This window comes from Ceratotherium simum, chromosome 14 (genome assembly GCF_057802395.1).
Source record: "Ceratotherium simum simum isolate JZ-2026a chromosome 14, ASM5780239v1, whole genome shotgun sequence".
In the NCBI taxonomy this organism is placed as follows: Eukaryota; Metazoa; Chordata; class Mammalia; order Perissodactyla; family Rhinocerotidae; genus Ceratotherium; species Ceratotherium simum.
In genome coordinates this window covers 3,276,633-3,303,719 of record NC_141913.1, presented here as the reverse complement: position 1 = coordinate 3,303,719, position 27,087 = coordinate 3,276,633, and the positions used below count along the sequence as shown (strand labels likewise).

Here is a 27,087-nt window from a genome sequence, read left to right as displayed (position 1 = left end):
ATGCTGCTGCCGCTGCTGCGGAGTAGCTGCTTCCCTTCCTCCTCTCCCGGCGGCGGCGGCGGTGGTGTGGGCGCGGGCGCGGGCGCTAGGAGCCGGCCGGCGGCGCAGCTACAGCGCGGCCCCCGCGGTCCGCCGGGGCGGGTCGAGCGGGCGGACGCCGAGCCCGAGGCCGAGCCCCGCGCGCGGCGCAGGCCGAGGGGGCACCGGGGCCCGGGGCGCGCGGCCGGGGGGCGGGCGGCGGGCGGCGGGCCGCGCGGGGGCCGTATGCTTGCATGGATCCGGGCGCCGCGCTGCAGAGGCGGGCCGGGGGCGGCGGGCTGGGCGCGGGCTCCCCGGCGCTGTCGGGCGGCCAGGCCCGCCGGAGGAAGCAGCCCCCCAGGCCGGCCGACTTCAAGCTGCAGGTCATCATCATCGGCTCCCGCGGCGTGGGCAAGACCAGCCTGATGGAGCGCTTCACCGACGACACCTTCTGCGAGGCCTGCAAGTCCACCGTGGGTAAGGGCGCCGCGGCCGCCGGCCCCATCCCGCTGGGCCTCCCGCCCGGCCGCCCTCCCCCGGCCCCCAGGGCTGCCGCCCTTCACCGTGTGGCCTGGCTTCTCCGCGCGGAGGCGAGCCTTTCCTGCTCCGGCTGTGTGGCCGGAGTGGCCCTGCATCTGGTGGCTGGTCCTCGGTGAAAGCCAGGGGAGCGGGGGGTGGCCCATGTTGAAGCCCCTGGACCCTATTCCCAAAACCAGGCAGAGATTTCCTCGTCGTCTCCGCGCAGACTTGTCCTTGGGGCCCGGTCGGAGCGGGTTGTTGAACACAGGCGTCTCAGCGTCCGCCCCGCGCCCTCAGGGGCCCGTCATGAGGCCAGGGTGATGCATTGGTCCCGTTCAGGTCTCGGGGACTGTGTGAGCATCTCTGCTCGGGAACTCGCCGCCCTTGTCCTCACTCATCCAAGAAAAATGGGAGAGAGGTGGGAAGCAAGCAGGCGGTGTCGTGAAGTGGAAGCTGTGCCACTAGCTGGGTGGCCACAGTGGGTCACCTACAGCGAATTTTGATGCCTTAGCTTTGCCTTACGAGGAGTAGTTGCGCGGTAAATCTGGGCTTATTTTCTATATTTGAACTCGCTTTTAGGATGCACTGAATAATGAAGTTTAAAATTCCCTGTGGAAGGTCTCTGGAGAATATTAAGACTAAAGCGACACGAAATTTCTTGTTTTAACTATAAATGCGGGGGCAGAGGGACTTCAGCTGTATTTATCCATGACCTCAAATCACCCAGGGACTCCCCAAAGTGGGGAGGAGTCCTCCAGTCCCACCCAGGGGGATGAAGTACAACACTGAAGTCAAGACAGTAAGGCTCCAGGTCAGGAAGTGCAGCGTCCTCAGCATCTAAAACTGAAACTGCAGGGAAGTTTCTTTAATGAAGTCAGATGTATGGGACTTGGCGTTGAGGTTTTTCAGGTCAGTGTGGGTTGTAACAGTTATTTCTATGGAAAACCCCTTAAAAGCTGTCAGAGCTAGGGGAACCCCATAGATGAGGTGGTTCTTCAAAATAAAGGGCAGTCACCTTCAGTGATAGGCAGTGAGGGATTTCCCCAGGGCAGGTCCAAGAAGCATTGAATAATATTTCAGTTGAAATTCAGAGGTAAAAATATCATTCCGTATACTTGTACATACAGTTAGTATTGGAAGCAGTGGTAGTTCCAAGGTGGTACAATTTGGGGATGAAGTGGTTTTAAATTGTCATGTAACAAAACAGTACTGCATTTAAAATGTCATATTGGAAAATTAAACCCCCAAGTTTTGTATTGTCTTTTTGTTTTGTTTGTGAGAATTTGTTTTCTTAATGCTTTTTTGGAATAGATCATTTTGGAAATATTTGTGCTCTCTACTCAGTTTGCTTTTCAAATATTGGCCTTGGGACCGTGATATTAAAATTCAATAGCATAACTGTACCTGTTTCAAATATCCAATCTTGGATCATAAAGTAGAGGGAATTATTAAACCATCAAATGAGGGTTTATATTGTTGTTTTAGTACCTGACATAAATAGACTTAAAAGCAATTCAGAACTATCGATCTTTATGGCTCCACACATAAAAATATATAAAAATGAGTGATAATAGAGTTGTACTGTGTGATGAAGAGAGATCAGCAAAGGCACTAATGGGGGGATGAGAGGACTTGGGGGATGGGTGGTGAGGTAGGAGGTGAGCAAAGGTGTGCTTTCGAAGGGGGCAGAGGAGAGGTGAGGCAGGGTTTTCTAAGCCGGGGCCACAGTGGAGTAGCACTCCCACATTCTGGGAAAGACTCTTAGGGGACGTTGGGGGTGGATGCTTCAAGACCTTGACTGCCATGAAAGGAGCGTGGACCTTATTCTATAGCTATTGGAGCCATGAAGGCCTTTGCGAACGGCATTGGCATGGAGACAGTGAAACACACTGGGCAGGATTACATAGAATACTTGGGAATGAAGAAGAAACTGGGAGGCGAGGAAACCAAGCACTTTGTTTCTCTGTCCCCTTAATAAACAGACATAAATGCATACACTTACACATGCCCGTATCTCCCCACACCGCCACCACTGCAGGGTTCCTTATGTGCTGGATTTTTATTTCCTCCATATGTAGCCTGTAGTACTCTGCTCGATAAGTGTTTATTTAAACTGGGGGAAGTTCAGAGAAAGATGATAATTTCAGGTCTGATCTAGAATGTGAAAACGGTTTAAGAAAGCTAACTAACCCACCTTCAATGTCTGATTCTGAGTTGTGTTTTCCTTCCACTTACCGGATCACTTATTGAGCACCTACTGTGTGTTGGGTCCTGTGCTACCCACTGGGACTCAAGGGTGAACAGGACACTCTCTGTGCAGACGTGGCTCAGAGCCCGTGGGGAATGAGATGATAGAGGTTGATAAGGGCAGTGGTAGAGATGTGTACAGAATGTTGGGGGAACACAGTGGAAGCGCAGCCCCTACAATCAGGGTAGGATGAGGACTGGTCAGGGGAGGCTTCCTCCCCATTGGAATGCTGTAAAGAAATCCATTCCTCAAGTTCGTTTAGGAAAATGCTATTTAAATATGGCATTGGGTGTGGTGTAGAATTGTGGCTGCCTCACCTGAATGCCTGTCTTCTGAGCAGTTAGCTCATACGGTCCTTCGGAGGCCAGTTTGTCAAGTTTCATCTCCTTGTTGTACAGTCAGCTCCACATAGAGAAGGATTCTCTTCCACGGTGGCACTTGCCCTTACTCTGTCCAGGCTTGCAGATGGGTGCTTCTCATGACAGCAGAGTCTGGAAAAGACCTGCTCCCTGCGGCATGACGGGGAAGAGTGTCTGAGCATGCGAAGACCGAGGTTGGTCACTAACGTGATGGCTTTGTGTAATTCAGAGTCTAGAAAAGAGTGTTTCCAGTAAGTGCCTTTTTAAAGTGAATCAGACTCACTTTCTATAAAAGACCATAGTGGAAGTCTCTAGAGATTTGAGGTAATGAATCTATTTTGTAAAATTATAAATGAGCAAAATGTTGATTTTTTGTGTGTGTGTGTTATTAATCAAATGAGTTGATTTGGTTTAAAAGACAACACAAAATTCACTATGGCATGAAAAGCTAAAAAGACTTTGTAATAATTGATGTATTTAATAGAAATTGGGTGGAGTATTATTTTCAAATGGGATTTTTGTATTCATGCAATTGAGTTACTTAATCTGATATAGCTAACATCATTTGACAGGTTCTTTAAAAGTACAGGAGCAGCTTTTTGAAGTTTGAGAAATGGAAAAAAAATTAGTTGGCTGTAGGAATTCACAACTATCTAACATACAAAAAGCAAACCCATAAAATTATATATTTGTCAACCTTTGTTTTATTTCTCTGTAACTATTAGACACCAGCTGTTAATTTTGTTTGGATTGAAATGTTTTGTCTGGCGGTACCCACCCCCACTCCAGCAGCATTGCATTCTAGAAAAAGCACAAGAGGAAGGTTGAGGAGCCTGGGCTCTTGATTTAGGCTCTGCCACTGAGTAGTTTGTGACTTTGGATAAGTAATTTAGGTGTTTGTGCATGTAAATTGTAACATTCTCTTAGTAGTAGCTGTAATTTGTTGAGCATTTACTGTGTACCAGCAAAAGTACACTCTTTCCAGTCCTCACAACAGTCCTGAAAGTCATTCCCATTTTACAGATGAGGAAGCAGAGGCTCAGAGAGGTAAACAACTTACGCACTGGGGCACAGCCAGTCAGCAAGTGGTCATGGGCAGGGCTAGAATGAGTTCTTTCTAACTATCTGTTCCTTAGCTTACTTGGAGATTTAAAGGTACTATGCTTTGTGAAATTTTTGGTAGCTCAGAATCAGATATCATGAAGCCCTTTCCTACTTACTGAATTTGGTCCTCCCTACAGCCCTACGAAGACAGTGATGTCATTGATCTATGGTGTCAATGAGAAGATGACTTTCTCTAACTATGCCCCTATCATCACTTGTCACTTGCCTTCTGGATATTAAAATAATGCTCTAAGAATTGCATTTCTTACCTAAATAGTCATTCAGATATTTAAAGCCTTTTACATATTTATAAAAAATTTTCCCAAATTTGCCATATTTAAATAGAGGAATAGTAGGAGTAAGGCAGTCTAGACCAGAATTTTGATTTTCTTGGGCAGTAAAATTTTCCCCAAAGTGCTGGAAGCTGACATAGGATTGCCAGTTCTTTTATTTTGCTGAGTAAGGACATTTGAAAAAAATCCACTATTACCAACTTTTCAAAAAAAAAAAAAAAAGACTTAAAATAAAGTAGACCCACAAAAAATTAGGAAAGACAGAATATCAGAATTAAAAAGTTCTTTGAATTTAGTTCTGAGAACCGCACTACTCTGTCTTCGTTTTTCCCATTCAGCAGTAGTGGGTTAAACTTCAGGCAGGCCCCAGAGAGGAGCTGCTCTTAGAAGATGATGGTGCTTTCCTGAAGCCCTGTTTTCACTCAGTTACTGGCTGGAGTCCCTGTGTCCTCTTTGAGAACACATTCTTTTGAGTCCAGTGTTGAGCTGAGGGTGGCACTCAGGATGCTGTTCCAAGGATGAGGAAGCTTGGTGGTGCAGGTGACTGCATTTTATCGGGGCCAGCAGTAGAGCTGGAAGCCGACTTGAAGGGTCCAAGGAACAGGTGAAGGTAAGTCCCCTGCAGAAGTAGCTGTCCGTGTGGCTGGCCTTGAACGCTAGGTGACAGGGCAGATGAGATGCAGTCCATCAGTGTTGGGTCGGCCTTACCTAGAAGCATTGGAACCACTGTCAAGGGAAATTGACTGCTTATACTGTATTGTGGAAACTTAGGTCAGAAACTTGTGTTAGAAAACCCAGAATGAATATCTAATACTGGATTTGAATTCTAAACTGTATTTTATTTTACTTTTCTGTATTCATTTGCAGTCTTCCAAGCCATGGCTCATCTGCCAAAGTGTTTCATTTAAAAGAGAATTAGGGAAAGTCGTCCTGAATTCCCACTCGAAAAGCCCAGCCCCGAAGCTCTCCAGTGTTGTTCCACTCCCCTGCCAAATGATGTAACACGATGACTCAGGCAGAGGGGAGTGTGAGAGGAGCTGATGCATCTTGGTTAACGTTTAGTGTTTACGCCAGCATATGCCGTGTGTGGCGTGATTAGGTTTATTTAATGAACTTAATGCAAGCTGATAGGCTTGCACAGAGTGCGTCTGTTTTTGTGGAATAAAGTAGCTATCTTTCAAAGAAAATATGGAAATTTAGTTGCGATCGGGTTGTTTAGGTTGAGTAAAAATCTATTTAAAGACCTGGCGTAAGTGCATGCAGCCTTTCTTCACTGTTGTGCACTCACTGGAGAAGAAAGGTCTGCTTCTGCGTGGTGGAGATCCAGATTCTCAGAGATTGCCGCTCTTCCTCCAGCCCGCGGACTCGGCCAGGAGCCGTCTGTGAACAGACCTTGGGACTGGCTTGAGAAGGCAGAGGAGGCTCCTTTGAGAACTGATAGGTGCAAGTCGTTCTCCAGCCAGGGGTGCCAGGTACATTGTTCTAATTAAGCATTTGTCTGAATTTGTAAAGAAAACGTGGCTTTGTGCCGTAGTCACTTGGCAGATCTTTTTTGAGAGGCTTGTCTATATTTATGTAATTATTATGTAATTATTATGTAGCACATTCTGCTAGCCATTTTGTCAGGCACAAAGCTAATGCTTGCTTACCTGGCTTGTCGTTTTCAGAAGGGGAAGTGAGTCATGAGAAGCCGAAATAAAATGTTAAGAAAGAGGTAAAATGCTGTGCTGTTGTACTTCAGCAGAGGAAGAAATTGATTGTTTTTCTTTGTCTTTTTATTGCACATCTTTGACATTTGGAAAGTATTTGGAAAACCAAAACTACAGACCTAAAATAGTGCCCTTAATTGAATGTGATTATGTTTTAAAAAAATATCCTTATCCTTTAAAACCAGAAAACACAACATAGGCTTAATAGACCACTGTATTCCATAGCAAACCTTCGCCTCCCAAATCTGACAGCCTCCGCTGTTTGGTTTCTGGTGCTTACATAATGCTTTCTTAGTTTACAAAACAAAACAGCAACCTATAGTTCCACCTCAGGCAAGCCTATGGTGAAGTAGCTGATGAATAAAACTCGCCTGGTTTCCCAGCTTAGTTGAACGCAGAAGCTTCAGGACCCAGGTGGAGGAACAGTCCCCTCTAAGTGAGGAGCTCTGTTACTCTTCACGTGCTGTCCTCTTCAGGCCTGCTACATGGCAGAACCTCGGCACTCTTGTTGGTGGCTAAAGAATCACACACCTACAGTCACATTTTTCCTTTTAATTTTTCACTTAAAAAAAAAAAACACTCCACCTTTTCCTTAGCCGCTACTCTCCTTCTAGATGCTCCCGCAGGGGTTGTGATATGTGGGGAGAGTGTGGATTTCAGAGGTGGGCGCACAGTCCTGGATTTCAATCCCAGCTCTGCCGCAACCTGTCAGAGTGTCTTTGGGTGAGTCACTTTAGTTTCCTCATTCATAAAAAGAAAAATAAGTAGGACTTGCACTCTTCCTTTCTCGTGGTACAAGAATAAATGAGGATAAAATATCTTACATACCTGGCCTAGAAAAGGCAAATTATACATGTCAGTTATGTTCACTTTTCCTCCTAGTTTATCCTACAGATGCAGAAACTCTGAAACGCTCCAAACAAGGATCCTTATCCGTTAGAGATGCTGACTGAGATATGTATAGGTGAATATGAAATATCACAAAGTGAACACGTGACCTGGGAAAGGGCAGAATTCTTGGACAGTCCCTGCGTTTTTATGGACCCCATCTGAGTAGTAGTAAAGTTAGTACTTTTTGCATATGAAGAAAATATTAGTGACCCACCATTTGATCATCTGGGTTTTTTTATTTTCCAGCTCGTCCTCCCCCATCAATGTTCTCTTCCTCTTGTGACGTAGAGGTTGAAATTATTGGCTTTTCAGATCGGGGTCTGTCTGTAACCGGAGAGCGGGAGGGCCTCCTGGTGCAGGAGCAGCCACGTACCTCATGCTTACTTTTATCGTAATTCCCTAGCAGTGCAGAATTCTGTTTTGACATGAAGTATGTGTTGATAGCTCCCTTCCAGCCATTCCCTCCTCCACTTACTCGTCAGGTGAGGCTGCTGCGGTGAGTTGGGAGGAGCACAGCCTGGAGCCCTTCAGCCCGGGTCAAATCTGTGCTCTAACACTTAGCAGCATGGTGACCGTGGGCAAGCCACTGACCTCTCTGACTTCAGTTTTTTCATCTGTAGGATGGGGCGAGTAGTATTATCTACCTTATAAAATTGTTGAGGATACATTGCAATGAGTTAAAGCACATAAAGCCCTTAGAATAGTACCTGAAGCACAGTAAACACCATGAAAGAGTTCTTAATCTTATTTTTATTATGAAGGGAATAAACCCCTTTGTGTGAAATTCTTGCATGTGTGTATACGTCCTGAAAATGGAACTGTCTGCCTGTCCTGACCGCCCTGAGGTGTCACGTGCCCTCGGTTCCTTCCATGCCTCTCTGAAGTCTGTGACCTTGGACTCTCTTCTCTCCCTGCCTAGTGAAGTTCCTGGTATCGCCATGTGTGTGTTCCAGTCAAGTGCAAGGCTGTCTCCTTGTTCTCCTGCATATGGCAGGGACAGAGACACAGGTGGTCTTTATTTGCTGGAGTGGAGGTGTGTCCCGCCTGGAATGAAAGAGAGGCAGGTCATATTAAACTTAGGATAGACATTTGATATCCTCAGGCCTGTTACACATTTTTTGATGACATATAATGATTTTGCTATTTTAATAGTACCTACTTCTGAGATGATCAGGATACTTCACAGTTATATTTCTGTTTCATTGACTCCTCCTAACACAGTTTAAGCAGGAAAAGCCAGATAATATTAAATAAGATTTCACAAGTTCGGGTGCTTCTAGTACAGGAGTTGAGAGGTAGTCTCCTGACAGCCAGTTTGTGTTGCCTTTTCCTTTGCGTGGTGCTTGCCTGTTTGCGTTGTGCTCTTCTCTGGTTGGTGGTGTTGAGGCAGAAGCTGGCCTTGTGTTCAGGTGACTCATTTTCTGATGTTGCATTTACGTCTCTCTATGTGACCTTGATGCATTTCTTAATTTATTTTCTCACTCTCAACTCAGTGAAGATGCTGGAAATCCTCTCCCTTAGTAGAAATATTATGTGCGTAATTGGATGACACTATTAGATATATATCCTTGGAAGAAAAGCCACTGTACAAACTTAAGATAGTTATTATAAAGCAGCAGCAGTAACATCACAACCACTGTTTGGATTGAGATTTATTTCAAAGTCGATGAAATCCTTCAACTTCCTAAAAGTGTTAAGTAAAATAAAATCAGATCTTTGGTGGTGGGGGAGGGGAGATGGGCAGAGAAGAAAAAGGAAGTCCATTCAGCTTAATCGTAGGCGTGGACCATGGTATCCTTTTTGCTTTTATTTAGCTTTTTGCTGGAAAGGAATGTGAAGAAAGAAGCTTCTGTTTATTTTTGCTGTTTTCATTTTTGTAACTTCTTATGGCCCAGCAAAAAGAAATAGAGTAATGTTTTGGAAATGTTTTGCCTTAAGGGGAACTTGGAAATCTTAGCAGTGAGTACCCAATTCTTTGTGCTATTGCTAAGATTTATGGAAGACAGATACAAAGAAGACTGAGTGCAAAGTTAAGCATTGTTCTCTAACAGCTTGATTATGGTGATTCTGGGTCATTTGAGAACATTTCACACTTTTCCTTTTTTCATGCATCTGACTTTTATTGTCACAACTTTTCATTGTGGGCAGTGTTATAAATTTGAATCTAAGTTCTGCCACTCACCTAGCATGTGATATGACCTTGAAGCAAATTACCTTGTTCTCTCTCTGCTCTGGTGTCTTCCTCTGTAAATTGAGAACAATAGAGCCTATCTCTTTGGGCTGCTATAGGGTTCCATGTGTTGGATGTCAGGCACTGAGCGTTTGACAGATGTCCGCTATCATGATTATTAAAGGAGACTAACATCAAGAAGATGACATGGGGACTCAAATAGAGCAATCTGTACCCATTGGGACACTGATCATAGCCCTGTGACCTGTGTCCTTTCTGATTAAAATATTTTTAGGAAGACTTCTGTAATGTTGGTAAGCTTAGAGAAAGGTAAGCTTCTGTTGCCAGAATAATTCACTTAGTGGACCACTTTCCAAGGGACTGAAGAATCCTCTGGGATGTATGTGTCTAGGGAGAGGAGATGAGCATATTAAGACTACCCCACCCTCCAAGGATTTACCATCAATAATAGGAATAGTAGGAGAAATGAAGTACTCCGTTTCTGGGGTGATGTATGTGTGCTGGGTACCCCTGCATTTCACTGCTCCCATTCCGTTGCTCTGCACACCAGACACACTTGGAACATCTGCCCTTTCTTTCTACTACTTAAGTGTTTGGTTAGGTTTTTTGTTTTGTTTTTTCTTTTTTTTACTAGTAAGTCCTGAATTTCCCTAATTATTCCAAAAATAGCCAACATTTGATGGAGAAGATTAGGCGGGATTCCATTCATCAGATTTATTGTGTTGCTGTTGTATGCCAGGCAGTGTCCTAGGCTTTAGGGAATCAAAGATGACTGTGTCCTCAGAGGGGACACCAAACAACAAAGAAGGGACGATGTGATAAGGGCTAGAAGAGAGTTCAGATCCAAGAACTGGGAACACAGACGAGGAATGAGGGTGAGGGTGGGGCAGTCAGAAGGGTTCAGGGAGAAATCACTTAGGACTTAAAAGGTTTCTGGGCAGACAAGGAGGCTCTCTAAAGAAGAGAACATAAAGAAAGGCACTTCTTTGCCAAGTGTTCAGGGTCTTGATTTAGGTCGGTATGACTAAGCTCTTAGAGGGCAGGGACTGTCCCCATCAACTGATGGAGTAGTAGATTGCTTCTATTGGTCAAGATACCTGTTGGAAACTGGGTTTTCAACAAGGGCTGTAGATGGAAATGAAGTTGCCACCCTTTTCATCCCTTGCTTGTAAACATTGGTCCCAGGAGTTCCTTCGCAGTGAGGACCAGCTCTGTGCTAACTTTTCCTAAAACTAACCCACTGAATATTTGAGGCTGTTGATGACTTATTACCTTTTATTAAGGATTATTATAATTTCTGTGACATGAGAATATTAAAAATAGACAACATTAAGAGATATCTTTGACTTGACGTAAGAAGGTTTTTAGAAATGTTTAGTTTTATACTTTGATACAAGTATATGTTTCCAAGCCATAAATTGGAGTAAGATTCCAGTTGTTACAAGCTACTTCGTGGCTGTTAAATGTGGTAAAGGGTGTTTTGAGAGAGGACTATTTTAATAAGCTCTTTTATGGAATTTCAGATCTAGCCACTGGGTATTTTTCTGTTGTTGTTAGTGATGTTGTCATTAATCTACTCCCTAAAACTAGATAGTCTTCTTTTGGTTCAACAGATTCTTTTTTTTTTTTTAAAGATTTATTTATTTATTTTCGCCCCAAAGCCCCAGTAGATAGTTGTATGTCATAGTTGCACAGCTTTCTAGTTGCCGTATGTGGGACGCGACCTCAGCGTGGCCGGAGAAGCGGTGCGTCGGTGTGCGCCCGGGATCCGAAACCGGGCCGCCAGCATCAGAGAGCACGCACTTAACCGCTAAGCCACAGGGCCGGCCCCTGGTTCAACAGATTCTTAATCCTATTCACTGTCAGTTAATCTTTGTTTTGTTTTCCTGTTAAAACTAGTAATGTATTTATAATCACATGGTGATAACATTACCACTTATTTCCTGATTTTGAATATTAATGCCCTTTCCTTTTGTTTTATTGGTTAAACTCTGGTTACCAAATAGTCCTAGTGTAGGACTGCTAAAGTTGCATAAGTTGTTCAAGTTGGTTGAAAAAGTGTCTGACATGTTTAGGCCTCAGAACAATTCTTAGCAGAGAAAACAGCCTAATCAAAACACAAATTATTTGCTCTGGCTGTTTCAAGGGATTATTTTAGTTGATTTGAAGCAGAGCTTACAAGAGAAGTATCGTCTGCAATTCTTTTCAATAAAGTAGCAGCCACTGTGACAAGTTTTACAAAAGTTACAGCTTCCTTAACTAAAACTAAAAAAAAACCCCAAATGTAACTGGAAATAAAAGTAAAATAGAATAGTAATGACAAAATATGAATTTGATTTGTAATTTGCCTTTATGAAGTAACGCGGTGAGGTCCTAACTTTATGCTAATATCAGGAAGACAGTGTTTTGTCATTAAGCTGTGCCTTTTTAAAATCAGAACATAGCAAATATCTCCAGGCTGTTTTTTGTGCCTGTAGAATATTGCTTTAAGTTATCCTTTTCCCTGTGGTTGAGTCATTAAGGAACTCTAAGGATATTTGAAACATACTTCCTGTTTCAAAGCTGATTTAGAGTGTCATTTGACTTTTTCTGAAAAGCAAATCAGTTTCAGAACTGAAAGTGAAATTAAATTAACCAGCTTTCGCCCAGTGACATTTGAAAAATACGCCTGTTTGAGAGTAAGAATTGAAATGGAGCATTCTCTAGCTTTGTTTCCTTGTGGCATTTTATATTCATACACCTTCTCTTTATTGTACAGAAGGAGGGTTGCTGCCCTCGCCCTGGCCCAGGGTTGTAACGTGTCTTTGGTATTGCTTTGGTGTTACAGTGTGTTACTAATTATAAAAGTCAGTCACATGTCTCTCGCCTCACCTCAAGAACATCATCTGACTTGGAAGGGCTGCATCAGTGCCTTGAGGTGGAGAGCCTGGGAGCGGGGTCCTTGTGCACTGTGCAGCCACGGTGCACTGGCGGATGGGGGCCGCTGCCCCTTAGAGGCCCAACAGCCTGAGAACGTGGGTCCTTCGAAGCAGTCCGGAAGTAGTTCCTGTAGAGAATATGTTTCTAGTTCTCAAATTTAGCCAGCATCCCTTTGGCTTATTTTTTTGTTAGTTGTGAAAGTTGTGTAAAAAATATTGTTTTGAAATGTTTAAGTTTTCTATAACTGAGATGGATATGAGGTAACATACACAAATGAAAATCTGGTTTAAAAAATTATCTGAAGTTCGAAGGGCTGAATTGGAAAGGGACAGTGATACATGATGGTTTGCTTGTTAATATTAAATAAAAATTAAAAATGAGTATGTTAATTTGTATGAGTAAATTTTTAAAAAATAATTCCTCTTCCACATTATTGACAATATAATAAAGAAGTCATGTTTACATATTAACTAAATTTTTTGTGAACGCTAAAAAACTTAATACAGTAATTTCTAGATTCAGACTAAGGCTGTTTGAAATCGAGATTAAGTTTCTAGTGTTCCATATGAGAAATTTCCCCAAGATAACGTTCTTTTAAAGCCATTCATTTGTTAATGCAATAATTTAATTTTTAAATGGCTTTAATGATAAGCTTGTGGTAGTAATAAATTATATTGTGAATAGCAGATGCTGCGTAGATAGTTGAGGGTGAAATACAGGAGAGGTTGACTTTCACAGTTGGGTATGAAGCATAGTATGACTGGGTAGTTACAGACATTGATATTCTGCTTTTTCCTTTTGAGATTTAGCAATAGTGGGGTTTTTTGTTTTTCTGATAATGATATAAAAATAGAATGATATACAAATAGAATTATTTTTTATGACAAATTGCGTCTTTATTGTTTTTGCTTCATCTTCATTTGTTTATTTACAGGTGTTGACTTTAAAATCAAAACTGTAGAGCTAAGAGGAAAGAAAATCAGGTTACAGATCTGGTAAGTGGGAGAGTCTGCGCCCAGAATTGCCATATGTGTTTAACAATCCATACGCTTGTCTTAGAAAATTAACTGTTTGAACTGGTTTGCCTCTCCTACTTTTCTTCTTCTTTGCTCATTTTTAAATAAACATTGAGAGAGAGAATTTAGAAAAGAGTCCATTTATTTCATACTCCATCTACACATAGGGGGTTATGAAAAGAAGACATTACTTTAATAATGATAGCTAATTTGGATCCCTTATGCCTCTATTTTAAAATCATTTGACATAATATCAAAACCATCATCACTAAAATGATTGTCAAATGCTTGTCTTCGTGTTTTTAAAGTGATTTTGATAGTATGTTCCTAGCCAGATTTGCACGGTTTCAAGGCACATCACCCATAGACAGTTCAGTGGCTGTCCCAGGTGGCACAGTGGGAATATCGCTGTGGGACGGGCATGCCCCTTCTGGCCGGGTTGCTGATGTCATGTGGCACGAGCCCCCATTAGTGCCAACTGGAAATGAGTCCAGAGCCGCTTTCTGAAGAGACGCCCCTTTCTCACATCTTGATTGTAGGAGAGTCTCAACCAGCTGTGTTATAACCATGTTTAGTCTAAGAACCTTCTGTTGGCTCTCAGCAGCCTACAGGTGGCCTTAGGAAACCCATCTATGGAGAAAGGATCAGGTCTGGTGGTGGCTTGAAAGTGGCACCGCTGGGGTATTCTAAGAATGCCCTTGTTTTAACGACACGGCTGCAGTGTACTCAGCTTACTAACTCCTCTTGGCAGGTCACCCTCAGCTCTGAGTGTTTGTCCACGGTGTGTGTGTTTGCTTTCATCTGCGTTAATTCTGCCTCACCTGTGGCTTCATCGGTTCCCTAATGCTTGAGTGTTAGTGCCATGCCTTCATTCTTCATCCGTGTCCCTGTCTGGGGCGCAGCTGCAGCCGAACCAGCATTGCTTGCCTGCCGGAGGTGTCTGAGGTAATATCTTTGTTTGGTCATCTGTGACTATGTCACCCATTTTAAGGATCTTTTGGTTTTTGTTGTTTTTTTGTTTGTTTTTCCTATTTTTGTTTTTCGCTTGATTCTGAAACATTAACATTCTTGCCTAAATACTTGATAACAAAAAATGGCTACTTCTTATATTAGCCCATGATTGGAAAGGCAGCAAACTTTGTCTTGTACAGTCATGTGCTGCATAATGACATTTCAGTCAACGACAGATCGCATATAAAATGATGGTCTCATAAGATTAGCAGCACATAGCCTAGGTGTGTGTAAGTATACTCTGTGATGTTCCCACCTTGACGAAATTGCCTAATGACACATTTCTCAGAATGTGTCCCTGTCGTTAAGTGACCTTTGACTGTACATTGCTGCCCATTGTTTGAATGCTGGAAATGACAACCAAGTATCTCTCGCATGAGCTACTGTTTCTAATTTAAGCTCTTTAAGGTAAAGACCATCTTTAAAAGGAATCTGGGTACCTCTCTGTACTTAGCACCTGTGGGTGGATGCTTTTTGATGGAGATTGCCCCACAAAGGATTATAAAGCTAATATTGAATGTTTGTGCAACTTGCTTTGTGGATGACAGCAATGTCTAAATGATGGCATTGTGGCTTGTCAAAAAAGACTTAATTAATGTATTAATACTTTGGTTTTCATCGCAGGCAGTAGTAATCTGATCTGTAAAAGTATGTCCAGGGGCCGGCCCCGTGGCGTAGCAGTTAAGTGTGTGCGCTCCGCTGCTGGTGGCCCGGGTTCGGATCCCGGGCGCGCACCGACACACCGCTTGTCAGGCCATGCTGTGGCGGTGTCCCACATAAAGTGGAGGAAGATGGGCATGGATGTTAGCCCAGGGCCAGTCTTCCTCAGCAAAAAGAGGAGGACTGGCATGGATGTCAGCTCAGGGCTAATCTTCCTCACAAAAAAGAAGAACAGAGGAAAATAAAATGCCTTAAAAATAAATATGTCCAAATGTCCTGTGTCTCCTTGGAACTCTGCCCCCTAAGACTGTCTGTGCTGATGACATTGGATACTTCTGGAATCTCACTACAATACCTTTGCGTCTGATCTAAGAGGCCTCTGCCTGTGACTCCCGCTCCACGGGGAAGCGTGTGATAGTGCAGTTCCGGGAAATGCGCAGGACGCTCTGGAACCGCCTTTCTCTTGGGTGTGAAAGCGTGCTCCAGAGTAACTGCTCTGCTTCTGCTTGACTCGCCACTGCTCAGGCTTCATGTCTGAAATGTTTACGTTGCACAGCATTGGTGAAGGACGTGACTGAAGGAGGAAAAGGAGATTCACTGAAGGGGTTTGAAAGGTTGATTGCAAGTCGAATACAGGGAGTATCCTAGTGACTCAGTTAAGAAGTAAGACTCATCTTTCCTAAAGGGATTTTGGACAGTGAGTACATAATGTATCCACGTTGCCAGCTACTTGTTAATCACGCAACACTCAAAGTAAGATTCTTATCTTCAGAAGTATTTTATTTAAAGGATAAAAACTTTCTTCGATATTGTTACCCAGCAGGTAGAAAGGAAGTACTGGCGTCAGGTCCGTTGTTTAAAGCAGTGCATGCCTCGTTGTGGAGTTGGGAGCAGTCCTTATGCTGTTGCTGTTGTGATCTGCTTTGTTCACAAGTGGGCGTATTGGCCTCACTTTACTCTGTCACAGTTGAGAGCAGACGAGGAGCCAGTGTGGTTGGAAGGAGCTCTTCAGAGAGGCTCAGTGGACTGCTCTGCTAATAATAGCTGTGCTCTGGGTTTCTGGACTGTCAGCCTGTGGGGGCATTGCTAGTCGGTTTTCAGAAAGGTTTTGTTAGAAGAAATGCTTTTTTTCTTGATTATTCTGAATATGGCCAATCTAAGAAAATATTATTTACTATAGATTCCTAAAAGTTTAAGGTACCAAAAGCTACAGGTGTTGTCATGACATTTTATGTCCTTGCCTCATTTTCCAGTTTCTTGATTATCTGTGGTCAGAAAAAGAACCATTTTCTTGTCTCTGTATTAAGATGTTTCTACATGTATATATATAAGAACTTTATGTAAGCATAGCTAAAATAAAATATGTCAGCTAGCATATAGTTTCATGAATTTACATCCAAATGCTGTCTTGGAAATTATACATGGTGACTTAGAGTCATTGGGTTGAAATGGGCTTGAAGCCAAGAAATTTGTCTCCTACCTTTAGGCAAAGAGAATTAAAATGCTTCACGTAAGACCCCTCATTCTGTCCATCGCGCCAGTGTTCACTGTTGGGGAATTTTAATCAGCGTTCTTACGTTGATATCAAGCTGGTTTCCTTTCCTTTGCTTGGAAGAGGTGGAACATTTCATACACTGATATTGGTTCCTGCCCTGCAAATTAATAATTGTTATCATTTAAGTGGATATATTAAATACAACAAATAAGAATCTTTGAATTTTCAAAGCATGGCCGTATTACCAAACTGGGAAAACAGAATTGCAGGAATTTTTCAATTTACACCAAAATAGAGAAATAATAATAATATCATATTCCAGCTGTAGTAAATGATGATTTAGCTGACATTAATAAACTGCAAATCTCTAGAAATCAGTTCTTTTATCATTACAGGGAAAATTCAGGTTCATGGAGATAAAGAGGGGAAATATTAGGATTCTGCATCTTCATAGATAGGTGTAAAAGCAAGATCAATGCATTGGTATTTTATTATCATCTAGTTTTTTGGAGAGTGGAAAGTTGTGTGGGAATTTTATGGTACTGGCACAGAGTAGGTATTTAATAAATACTTGTTGAACTGAATTGGCATTTTGTTTCCCTTGTTCTTTGACCATGTTATGATAACAGTAATTGAGTAGGGGAAATAAATCAAGCAAAGGAGCTTTTGAAAGGAATAGAAAATAAAAATTTTTGCAACTCAAATATTTTGGGAATGTGGAATAGTCTCTCAAAGAGAGATGCTTTCCTACCTCAAGCATTCAGAACCAGGCACAAAAGGATGGAATTTAAGGAATGGCTTTAAATGGGGAGTGGTGAGCTGGTAAATGTTTCCTCATTGGGATTTTTATAAGCTAAACTTTTTTACTCATTTATTTGTGTTAGAATGATTGCCTCAGATTTTGTGTTTTGAGGTCTATCCTCTTGTTGGATGTCTGACTCAAAGCCGAGAGAGACAGCTGACTTCTTCATGTTTCTAAGGTTCTTGAGTTTGCTCCTCATACAACACGGTTTTTTAACTATATCAAAAACTGCCTTTTACTATCCCTATTCTTTGATTGTTGGGTTTTTATTAAAACTTCCAGAGATCTGCTGTACAACATTATGCCTATAGATATCTGTTAAAAGGGTAGATCTCACATTAAGTAGTTCTTACCACAATAAAATAAAAATAATTTTTCAAAAACCTCTAATATCTCTAATTTCTCTATTCTTAAGTCCCCAGTTTCTGGATTCTAATTCATTGAATGTGTATAGAAATAAATGGGAAGTTGGTTTACACTAAAAGCTTAAAATTACTTAGAATAAAGATTTATTAAAGTATGTAATTCCCAAAATGCTCAGTGAAGATCTTATATCTGATTGCTATTTAAATTTATGATGCCACTATATTGTGCTAACCACAGATTTCAGAGTAGAAAAATGTGTGTTAATTTTGCTTTTTAAAGAAATGAGTGAGATGTTGTTTCTTAACAGTATTCAAAGAGCACAGAATATTTTTTAAAACATTAAAAATATTTGATCAAATCCTAATTTGAACAAGCCACCTCTTGTGACAGGATGGGAAACCATGCTTTGAAAGATTTAACTCTTTATGGATTTGAAACTATTAATTATGCCCCAAAGTGCCTAGGATTTCAGAAGTACTTCTATTCATTGATTCCTTTTGTAAATGGTGTGTGAATCAGTTCCTTCTTACCTACTTTGAAAGTGCCTGTTTATGTGGTCTTTAAGTTGGTTTTAGAAATCCTGAATAATTCAGTCCCCATCATATTCAGTTTTCCAATTTTTTGGCATTTCTAGGTCAAAAAATAAAGTTTATTTTGCCTTGAAGTGGCATCAGCTTTCCACATTTTAAGCATGGAAGCTTTCGTTCAGCACATGTTTATTGACGACCCGCTGTGGGCCAGGCATGCAGCTCGGCCCTGGTGGACAAAGACAACCAGCTACAACCTTCTTGGGCCTTCCAGTCAAGGGCAGCAGGGGATTCTTAACATCCTCTGGAACAAAGCAAATGGCCTGCTTGATGGGAAAATGAATTTTCCAATGAGCTTTTTTGTTTGTTTGGCGTAATAACGCATCGCTAATGTGAACTAATTTGGTAGCAAGTCTATTTTGAATGAAGCCATAAATTATAGCCCCATTGCCATATGTGTTCAGGAACGTGGTCCCATAAGGTACAGCTCAAGAGAAACATTCTTTCATCAGAGGCGCTTGGAAAGTGTTGCACCCTATCTCCCCCTTCCGGAAACTCACATGCTCTATTGTGTGGGAGGCTTTGAACAGCGTTGCAGTGAAGAACCTTATTTTTTGCCTCCTCCAGTGCCCTCCTGCCTTCCTCCACTGTGACCCATCTGTCTCTCTGGCCCCTGGGAGCAGGCCATGAGTTAGGGTTCCTTGGGAAAAGCTAAATTAAGAGATCATCTTTAAAGAAATTGTTTTCCTGATCAGAAGCCCTGCTCTGTTGAGCCTCATTTGTAAATAAATACATGATGGTTCTCAAACAGTTTCTTGGCTTATTAGATGGAGAAAGTCAGTCTCCGCCAGCCTGTGTGTGCTCTGGTGTGCTTCTGTCATCCTTCATGTTGAAATGGTCCGCTTAAGCCTGAAGAATGAGTTGTTTTTAGGTTTCAGAGCAGCAGTCAGAGAAGAATGAACTCAACTGTGTTTCAAGCCTGTTTGGTGTCTCTCCGCTGTCTCTTTGACCACGTGTTCTGTTTAGAAGGACTAAGAAAATAGCAAGACTGATTCTCCAGCATTTTTCATTAGTGGGGGACTCTTGGTCATGTTATCAACAAAATCAGACATTAATCATCTATGTTAGTTAAAAGAGAGTTAACGGAGGCTTAAATACTTTGAACTATTGTCCATGCATTTTCGCATTGTTGATAACTGCCTGCCATGGAGGGTGTTACGCTTTCTGTCATTTTACACGTCAGGAGACTGAGCTCAGGTGAGAAGGTCAAGTTATCCGGAGAAGCCAAGAGGATTGCCTGGGTGCCCTGGACTGCCCGCTGCTCTCTGCGGTGCACCACGCCAGTCACCTGCTGGCGGCGGCTCTCACCAGAAAACGGCTATTGTCCGCTGTTGCATCAGTGCTATTGAGGGAATGATAACACATATACCTGTAAATATGCCAATTTATAGAAACAGGATACCTAGAAAGACTGACTTGAGCATAATACTTTGTGACTTCAGGATAAAACAGTTTCATATCAGCCCACTGCCCAACTCCTTGTGCATCTTTGCTTTTCCTCTTATTCCCTCCATACCACTCTCCTTCAGACTGTAGTAGATGGGGGGCTTAGATCCTTCTAGAGGCAAGTTTATGATTTTGGGGGGTGGGGGAGGAGTGTGGTCAAGTGCATTTATGTAAATTACCTTATACTTTCATGATTTTATTCTAGAATGTCAAAAAATTTATTATAAAGCTAACGTTAGCTTAAGTTAGCCCCTTAGGTGTGAGTTAAGAAATCAAAAATTACTTTTATGCTTAATGATATTTCTGAATGAATTTTCTCATTGGAAAGACATTTCATTTGAAAAAATTAAGATTTTGCTGTGTACAAGACTTTAGCATCTTTAGTTAAATTATTATGGGATCTACCTTTTCTCTCCCCTTTCATTATGACTGTCTTTTTGCCATAAAAATTCTCATTTTCTTATTTTCAGAATCTTAGTTTGAAAGAAATTAGATCTTCTTTATGTTTTTGTTTGAATGTAACTAGCTCAGAAGAGCTACCCCCACTAATAATAATGAACATGCCCAGACATGAGGAGTTGCCTGGTGACTAGAAGGAAACCAGCCTGCAGTGTGGTGGGCGGTGCTCTCCGCGTTTCCACTGGAATGTAGAGTTGATTATTCTGGTTACTGTCAGCGAACTGATTTTTGCTGCTATTTCTTAGGGACACGGCAGGTCAGGAGAGATTCAACAGCATTACCTCAGCTTATTACAGAAGTGCCAAGGGGATCATATTAGTGTATGATATCACTAAGAAGGAGACATTTGATGATTTGCCAAAATGGATGAAGATGATTGATAAGGTAGGTGTTGCGTTTTTCTCTTAGATGTAGCCTCTTTTCTTGTGGGTGTTAATCCTTATAAAAGGAAGGATGAAAGGGGAAACATTTATGGAGATACTTTTACATACTAAAGGTCATTTAATCCATATTACAACATTCAAAGTAGATATATATTCATGTGTTGTAGATGAGGTGAAAGAATTAAGATTTATCCAGAATCACCTTATAAATAATAAAGCCAGGATTTTTATTCTGGTACCCCGGACTCTGACTTCAAAGCCCAAACATGGTAATTCCACTATGTCAGGCTGCTTCTGTGGAATTAGATATGGGCCATTCTCATTTCTGCAGAAAGTTCACTTGGATGCTCATTTTCTGAGTGTCCACAGAGTAGGGACCTCAAGGAGATGGGCTTCACCACGGTGCCTATGGACAGTTCAGGGGCCTTGATCATCCGCTGGACATCTGCCCTCAAAATTATTCATGTCCTTTACTTCCTCAGTTTGAACAAAAGAAATTTTATCCTTTGGCTCGAGATTGACTATCCAGAGATCACCTGTGTCTATGAGCGTAGTGTAAACTGTGGGCCCCCCTCTAAGAAATGTATACCCAAAATACACTTAAAGGACAGAGCAGTTAGGGTGTGATGTGATAAACAGGGATCACATTTGGAGAGTTTTCTTCCCCTTATTCAGTAATTTGATGTTTAGTTCCTTTGCATAACAAGCACAGTTAATATATTATAAATTGGGTTTTGTTACAAGTTGTATTAAACCCCTCTATTTAAGATGATGTGGGAGAATGTTCGTTTGCCAGTCTTACAAGCATGTTATCAGTGTGCACCTCTTTCAAATGTAGGGACTAGAGTGACCACAGTAACTGAGATGATTGGCCCTGGGGTGGGCCCTGCCTTCAGCCTGCTCTAACTTTGCTGTCGGTCATCCCTGGGCTCTGTGCTCTGCAATGGCAGGTCTCTGGGTGCTGATTTCCTGCCATGCTGAAGCCACAGGGAATGCTCCTAAGGCAGTTAGAGAGGGGCAGTCCTCATTGCTGGCTAAAACTTTCAGAACCAATGTAATGAATTCAAAACTAAAGGCAATGGCCTCAACCCTAAGGGCCCTCTGAGGTCCTTGAATTTGTGGGTCTGCCGAGGTCCTGCGGTCTGATGCTCTCCTCTGATACTTGACTCTTGCTTTTAGCTTTTTGTGAGCAAATGCTGTCATTTCTTGAGTGCTTACCGGGTACCAGCCCTGTCCGGTGGGCACCTGTACTGTCACCCGCACTTTGCTGATACAGAGACTGAGACCCTGAGTAGCTCGGCCAAGGTCACGCCATCAGGTGCCTTTTGCTGCAGTCTGTCTCAAACAGTTTTTTAGAATATACAAAATTAAATGAGTTATTCAAGAGATTTTAACCTTTCTAGAGAAATTCTGTTGTGCCTGTATTTTTTAAAAACTTAGAAATGGAACTTTTAACTTTTTTCCTGATTATAAAACTAATGATACCTTGTCATTATAGAAAATTTGGAAAATCAAGAAAAGCACGAAAGTAAATTAAAAAATCTATAGTTCTGCTAAAAACCAAATTGGACCCATACTCCATTTAACTTTACATCCTGCTTATTTCACTAAATATTCTATCTTGAGGGCCTTCCTGTGTAATATTAATGTTCTTCCAAAGCATTGTTTATGGCTGCATTCTTTTTTGTACCTTAACTTATTTCATTCTTCATGTATTTTGTTGGACTATTAGGTATTTTTTGATTGATGATCATTTTGAGTATAGGGCTTTGCCTGTATGTTGAATCATTTCCTTAGGATAGATTCTTAGGAGTTATTGGTCAAAGGCTAAGAACATTGTGGTTCATAAGGCCTGTGACCACGTTGCTTTCTAAAGCGCATGAGCCCTGGAAGAACCATCTTTCACAGTCCTGGAACCAGTCCTGCCTGGCGGAGTAGAGCTCAAAGGTCTGTGGAGCTAATGAACAAATGAGAGCAAGATACCGGATTGGTTTACATTTCCTGGCAGTATATGACAATGCCCATCTTTGAAATGCAGCTTCTTTTAAAATTCCACAGTATGCTTCAGAAGATGCAGAACTTCTCTTAGTTGGAAATAAGTTGGACTGTGAAACGGACAGAGAAATCACCCGACAGCAAGGTGAAAAGGTGAGAGAACTATGGAGGCAGTTCCCATGCTCCATCCTTAGCAGTTGGTATACTTTTTCTTTTAATAAATTACTCATTTTTTTTGTGAGGAAGATTAGCCCTAAGCTAACATCTATTGCCAGTCTCCTCTTTTTGCTGAGAAAGATTGGCCCAGAGCTAACATCCGTGCCCATCTTCCTCTGCTTTTTATGGGACGCCCCCACAGCATGGCTTGATAAGTCGTGCGTTGGTCTGTGCCCAGGATCTGAACCCGTGAACCCTGGGCTGCCGAAGCGGAGCATGTGAACTTAACCGCTATGCCCCTGGACTGGCCCCAGTAAACTTCCTGCTTCTTTAAATTCATTTTGAAATGGAGAAACAAAAACCACATTAATATATACTGCATTATTATCTAACGTGACATTTTATACAGAGAAACCTGGTTTTTATTTATTTTTTTGCTGAGGAAGATTCGCCCTGAGCTAACAACTATGCTAGTCTGCCTGTATTTTGTATGTGGGATGCTGCCACAGCACAGCTGCTGATGAGTGGTGTAGGTCCGCACCCAGGAACTGAACCCGCACCGCTGAAGTGCAGTGTGCCGAACTGAACCACTAGGCCACGGGGCCAGCCCCCAGAGAAACATGTTTTTAAGCCATAAAATTGCCTTTATGATTTTCTTTTACTCGAATGTATTTTAACCTTCCTTGGAGAATCAATGATATTCATGTTTTAAATGTCAGATACATTACAATTTTAGAAACTTGGGCAAGTACTTTGACTTGAAGGTCCTGGTATCACCTTAGGGATTTTGTTTTGTTTGTTACTTACTTATGTGAGAATTTGCTGCACTTGAGAACTTTATAAACCCTTAGTTTCTCCCCTCCCTTCAAGTTGAAGCACAGCAGGCTGCCCAGTCGTAGGCCTCATGCTCGGACATTAGACTGGGTTGCACCCTACACAGAAAAAATAAGTTTTTTTTCTTAGTTTGCACAGCAAATAACTGGGATGCGGTTCTGTGAAGCAAGTGCCAAGGATAACTTCAATGTGGATGAAATATTTCTGAAACTTGTTGATGACATTCTGAAAAAGGTAACATAGTAATCTATTAATGAAAGTATTTCACCTGAAGCCTGTAGTTTCCTTCATTGTTTTTTGATTGAGAATTTTTTGTTTAGAAAGGGAGGTTCGGTGGTTTTCCTCAGACTCAAGAATCAGGTCAAGTTAACTCAGCCCGCGGCACCCAGTGTACCGTAGCAGCAGCTGCTTCCCGTGTGGGTTTGCAGGGTCCTCAGTGTTGAGGTCCAGTGTGCTTGTTTAGCCTGAAGTATGGTTTGGTAGAGAGACTGGAGCAGTGTAACAATGTGCCATGTTTATTTGACATCTGCTTTTCTTTTTTCCTGTTTTCCCACAGGAAGTAAGTTAGACACAGACAGTGGGGACAGTGGGGACCTAGCAGAGGGTGCGGGGTTCTCAGCTGAGAAGAGAGCACCTGCCTTGCTCGGTGCTCTGCTCTCGAGCAGCAGGCTGGTGCCATTACTGAGGCCTTTCCGGGATGCTAAGTTCAGGAAAATTGCTAGACAGCTTCACTGAACAGCAGCAGTTTCTTTAGGAACATTTAGGCTTACCTTCAAATATTTTTTAGTAACAACTTTAAGTTTGTTTGTATTATTATTACATATAATCTGCTCAGTTCAAACATAATTCAGAAGCTTCTAATAAAATGGTTGTTTATGTAATTGTCAAGAGAGATTCCTTCTTTCTTTCTTTAGTGATGATATAACTCCTGAAAATGCAGAACCATTTTTTCATTTATTAATGCATTAAATTTCCATTATACTGGGTTCTATGAAAAATACATGTTTCTGAGGTCCATCTGGGCTCTTCTGCCATAGAGTATGAAGTAGGCTGGGCAGCATCGTGTTGTGACATGAAACACCCTGAACTTGGTGTTTATTCTTTGGTGTAATATTTGTATGTCTAATTAAACTTTGATGATTGGAGAGCTTTATATAAAAATACTTTGTTCTTATATAATTGTACAATTTGCAAAGCATTTACATATACATTGTATGGTTAAAATGTGTTGGTCTTTTTTCTTTATCCTTAAGATGCCTCTGGATATTTTAAGGAATGAGTTGTCCAATAGTATCCTCTCATTACAACCAGAGCCTGAGATTCCCCCGGAACTGCCTCCCCCCAGACCGCATGTTCGGTGCTGTTGATTGCTACTTTGGAGACAAAGTGGAAATGATTCCTGGAAAGGGGAAAATGTTCTCTTCTGCACTACAATCATTTTGACGATTTCCTTCGCACTTTGTAATCCAAGTCAAAGCTATACACTAACTTGTAAATATGCAAATATGCAATCCTGGGTAAGTTTTGGTTATAAGTTACATATTTCCCTCCAAATTATTATAGTTCATTTATTATGCCCGTGTCTAGTGTGCATACACTGGGAAACATAGTACTTCTAATATGAAGAATGGGAGAAATGAAAGGTATAATGTTTCTTGAAATAAATAATATAATTGTCCTTGTTAATTATATTATGAGGACAGAAGATATTCTGATAAGAAGAAAGAACGTGGTGCTTTGCTTACTGTTTTAAAGAAAATTTGTAAAACTAAAGACTCTTTGGGGGAAGAACGCTATCTTAAGTGCTTTTTCTCTATTTACAAGGCATTTCTCCCAGCTGTGGCGTCTTTGAAGTAGTGGAGTGTTTCTGCCACAAAGCAAAGCCCCATTCATAGCCGTCATTGAAGGTTACTTATTAACGTATGTAATGTTAGAGTGTTACTAGTTAGAAGGTAGGATTTGGCTTGGTCCTGAGGCCGCAGAATCTCTCTCATGGTTTCCTAGAGAACATACCCTATGCTTTTAAGAACTACAAAGATTCAATAAAGAAAGAAGTGTTTTTGAAACTAGAGAAGATTTTAAAACAACGCTGCTGTCCTAAAGAAATCCTGTTTAAAGGAATTTTAAAGAGATACATTTTACTATATCAAAGAAATACATGTATTTGCCTAAACATTCTATACCTTTGTAATGATAAAACTTCTCCCCTTTATGGTGAAGCTGACTCCTATTAAGCCTAGACCTGTGTTCAGAAATTTCTTTTGGTCTGATAATGAATTTGTGAACTCTATCTTTGGTATATCTTTTATTAAACTGCACTGTTTTGTTTAGTCAAGGTAAATAAGTAATTATGTATTTGAATAACTTGGCGTGTCTTGAGTGTTGTGATATGAAAAGCATTGTGGTCTTTCTACACTAATGAAGTGCAAATAAAATTTTGTATTTATGAATGACAGTTGAGTTGCCACATTTATGTGTACACTTATAAATTGTATATCTGACAGTATTCTTCAAAAACTCCAAATCTTCATCTTTTGAGTGTTTTAGATTAGAAAAATACAGTGTCTTCTGCTGTGGAAAGCAGTTTCACAGTTTCTCAACAGGTCAAACATAGAACTACGGTATGACCCAGCAATTCCGCTTCTAGGTACACACCAGGAAAAAATTGAAAGCAAGAACACAAACAGATACTTACACACCAATGTTTATAACAGCATTATTCACATTAGCCAAAATATGGAAACACACCAAATGTCCATCAACAGATCAATGGATAAACGAAAGTGATATGTACAAACAGTGGACTGTGATTCAGCCTTAAAAAGAAAGGAAGTTCTGATACATGCCACAGCATGGATGAACCTGGAGGATGTTATGTTGAGTGAAATAAGCCAGACACAAAAGGATGAATGATCCCACTTATATGAGGTCCCTAGAGTAGCAGACTCGTAGAGACAGAAAGTTAGAATGGTGGGTGCCAGGGGCTGAGGGGAGGAGGAATGCAGAGTTATTATTTAATGGGTACAGAGTTTCAGTTTGGGAAGGTGAAAAAGTTCTAGAGATGGATGGTGGTGATGGTTGCACAACAATGTGAATGTACTTAATGCCTCTGAACTGTACCCTTAAAAATGGTTAAATATATAATATATACTGTCCTCAAATTTTTAATACGTGTACCTTTTACCATCCAACGATTCATCATGGATTGTGCCAGTTGGGCACCTGTCGTCTCACCTCCACGCCTCCCTCCTGTGCCCTGCTCTGTAATGTGGGGCCGAGACTCTAAAGGACCTTGGCCAGAACCTCCTGCTCTTCCTCTTAAACCTGCTGATGGGAGAAACTGAGGAACTTGGGAGAGAAGAGAAGGGATTTGCTTGCCATTTTTCCATTCCTCTCAGCCCCCTGCCGTAACATTCAGTCGGCTCTAGCTTCTAGCTTCTGTGGGACCCCCAGCTCCAGCCTCGCTGGACCCCACCGGAGGTCCTGGACAATTGGGGCTGGTCACCGTCCTGCCCACTGGGCCACACCCCCAGGCCATCCCAGCACCTGCTGCACTGCCCTCCTAAATCCGCGTACCCCCTGGGTCCTGCCTCTGCTCAGCGTCTGAGCGCCTGCTGTGACACACC

At 41.8% G+C, this 27,087-nt stretch overlaps 1 protein-coding gene across 1 annotated transcript; it reads left to right on the top strand.

Moving 5' to 3' along the window:
* RAB12 (RAB12, member RAS oncogene family) lies at positions 1–25,916 on the top strand. The gene is made up of 7 exons (XM_087438898.1): positions 1–214; positions 256–495; positions 13,186–13,246; positions 20,339–20,477; positions 22,535–22,624; positions 23,591–23,695; positions 24,715–25,916. Exons 1-7 carry the CDS (start codon positions 1–3, stop codon positions 24,826–24,828), a joined length of 963 nt encoding a protein of 320 aa, XP_087295024.1. The 3' UTR covers positions 24,829–25,916.
* Positions 25,917–27,087: the final 1,171 nt, after the last annotated feature.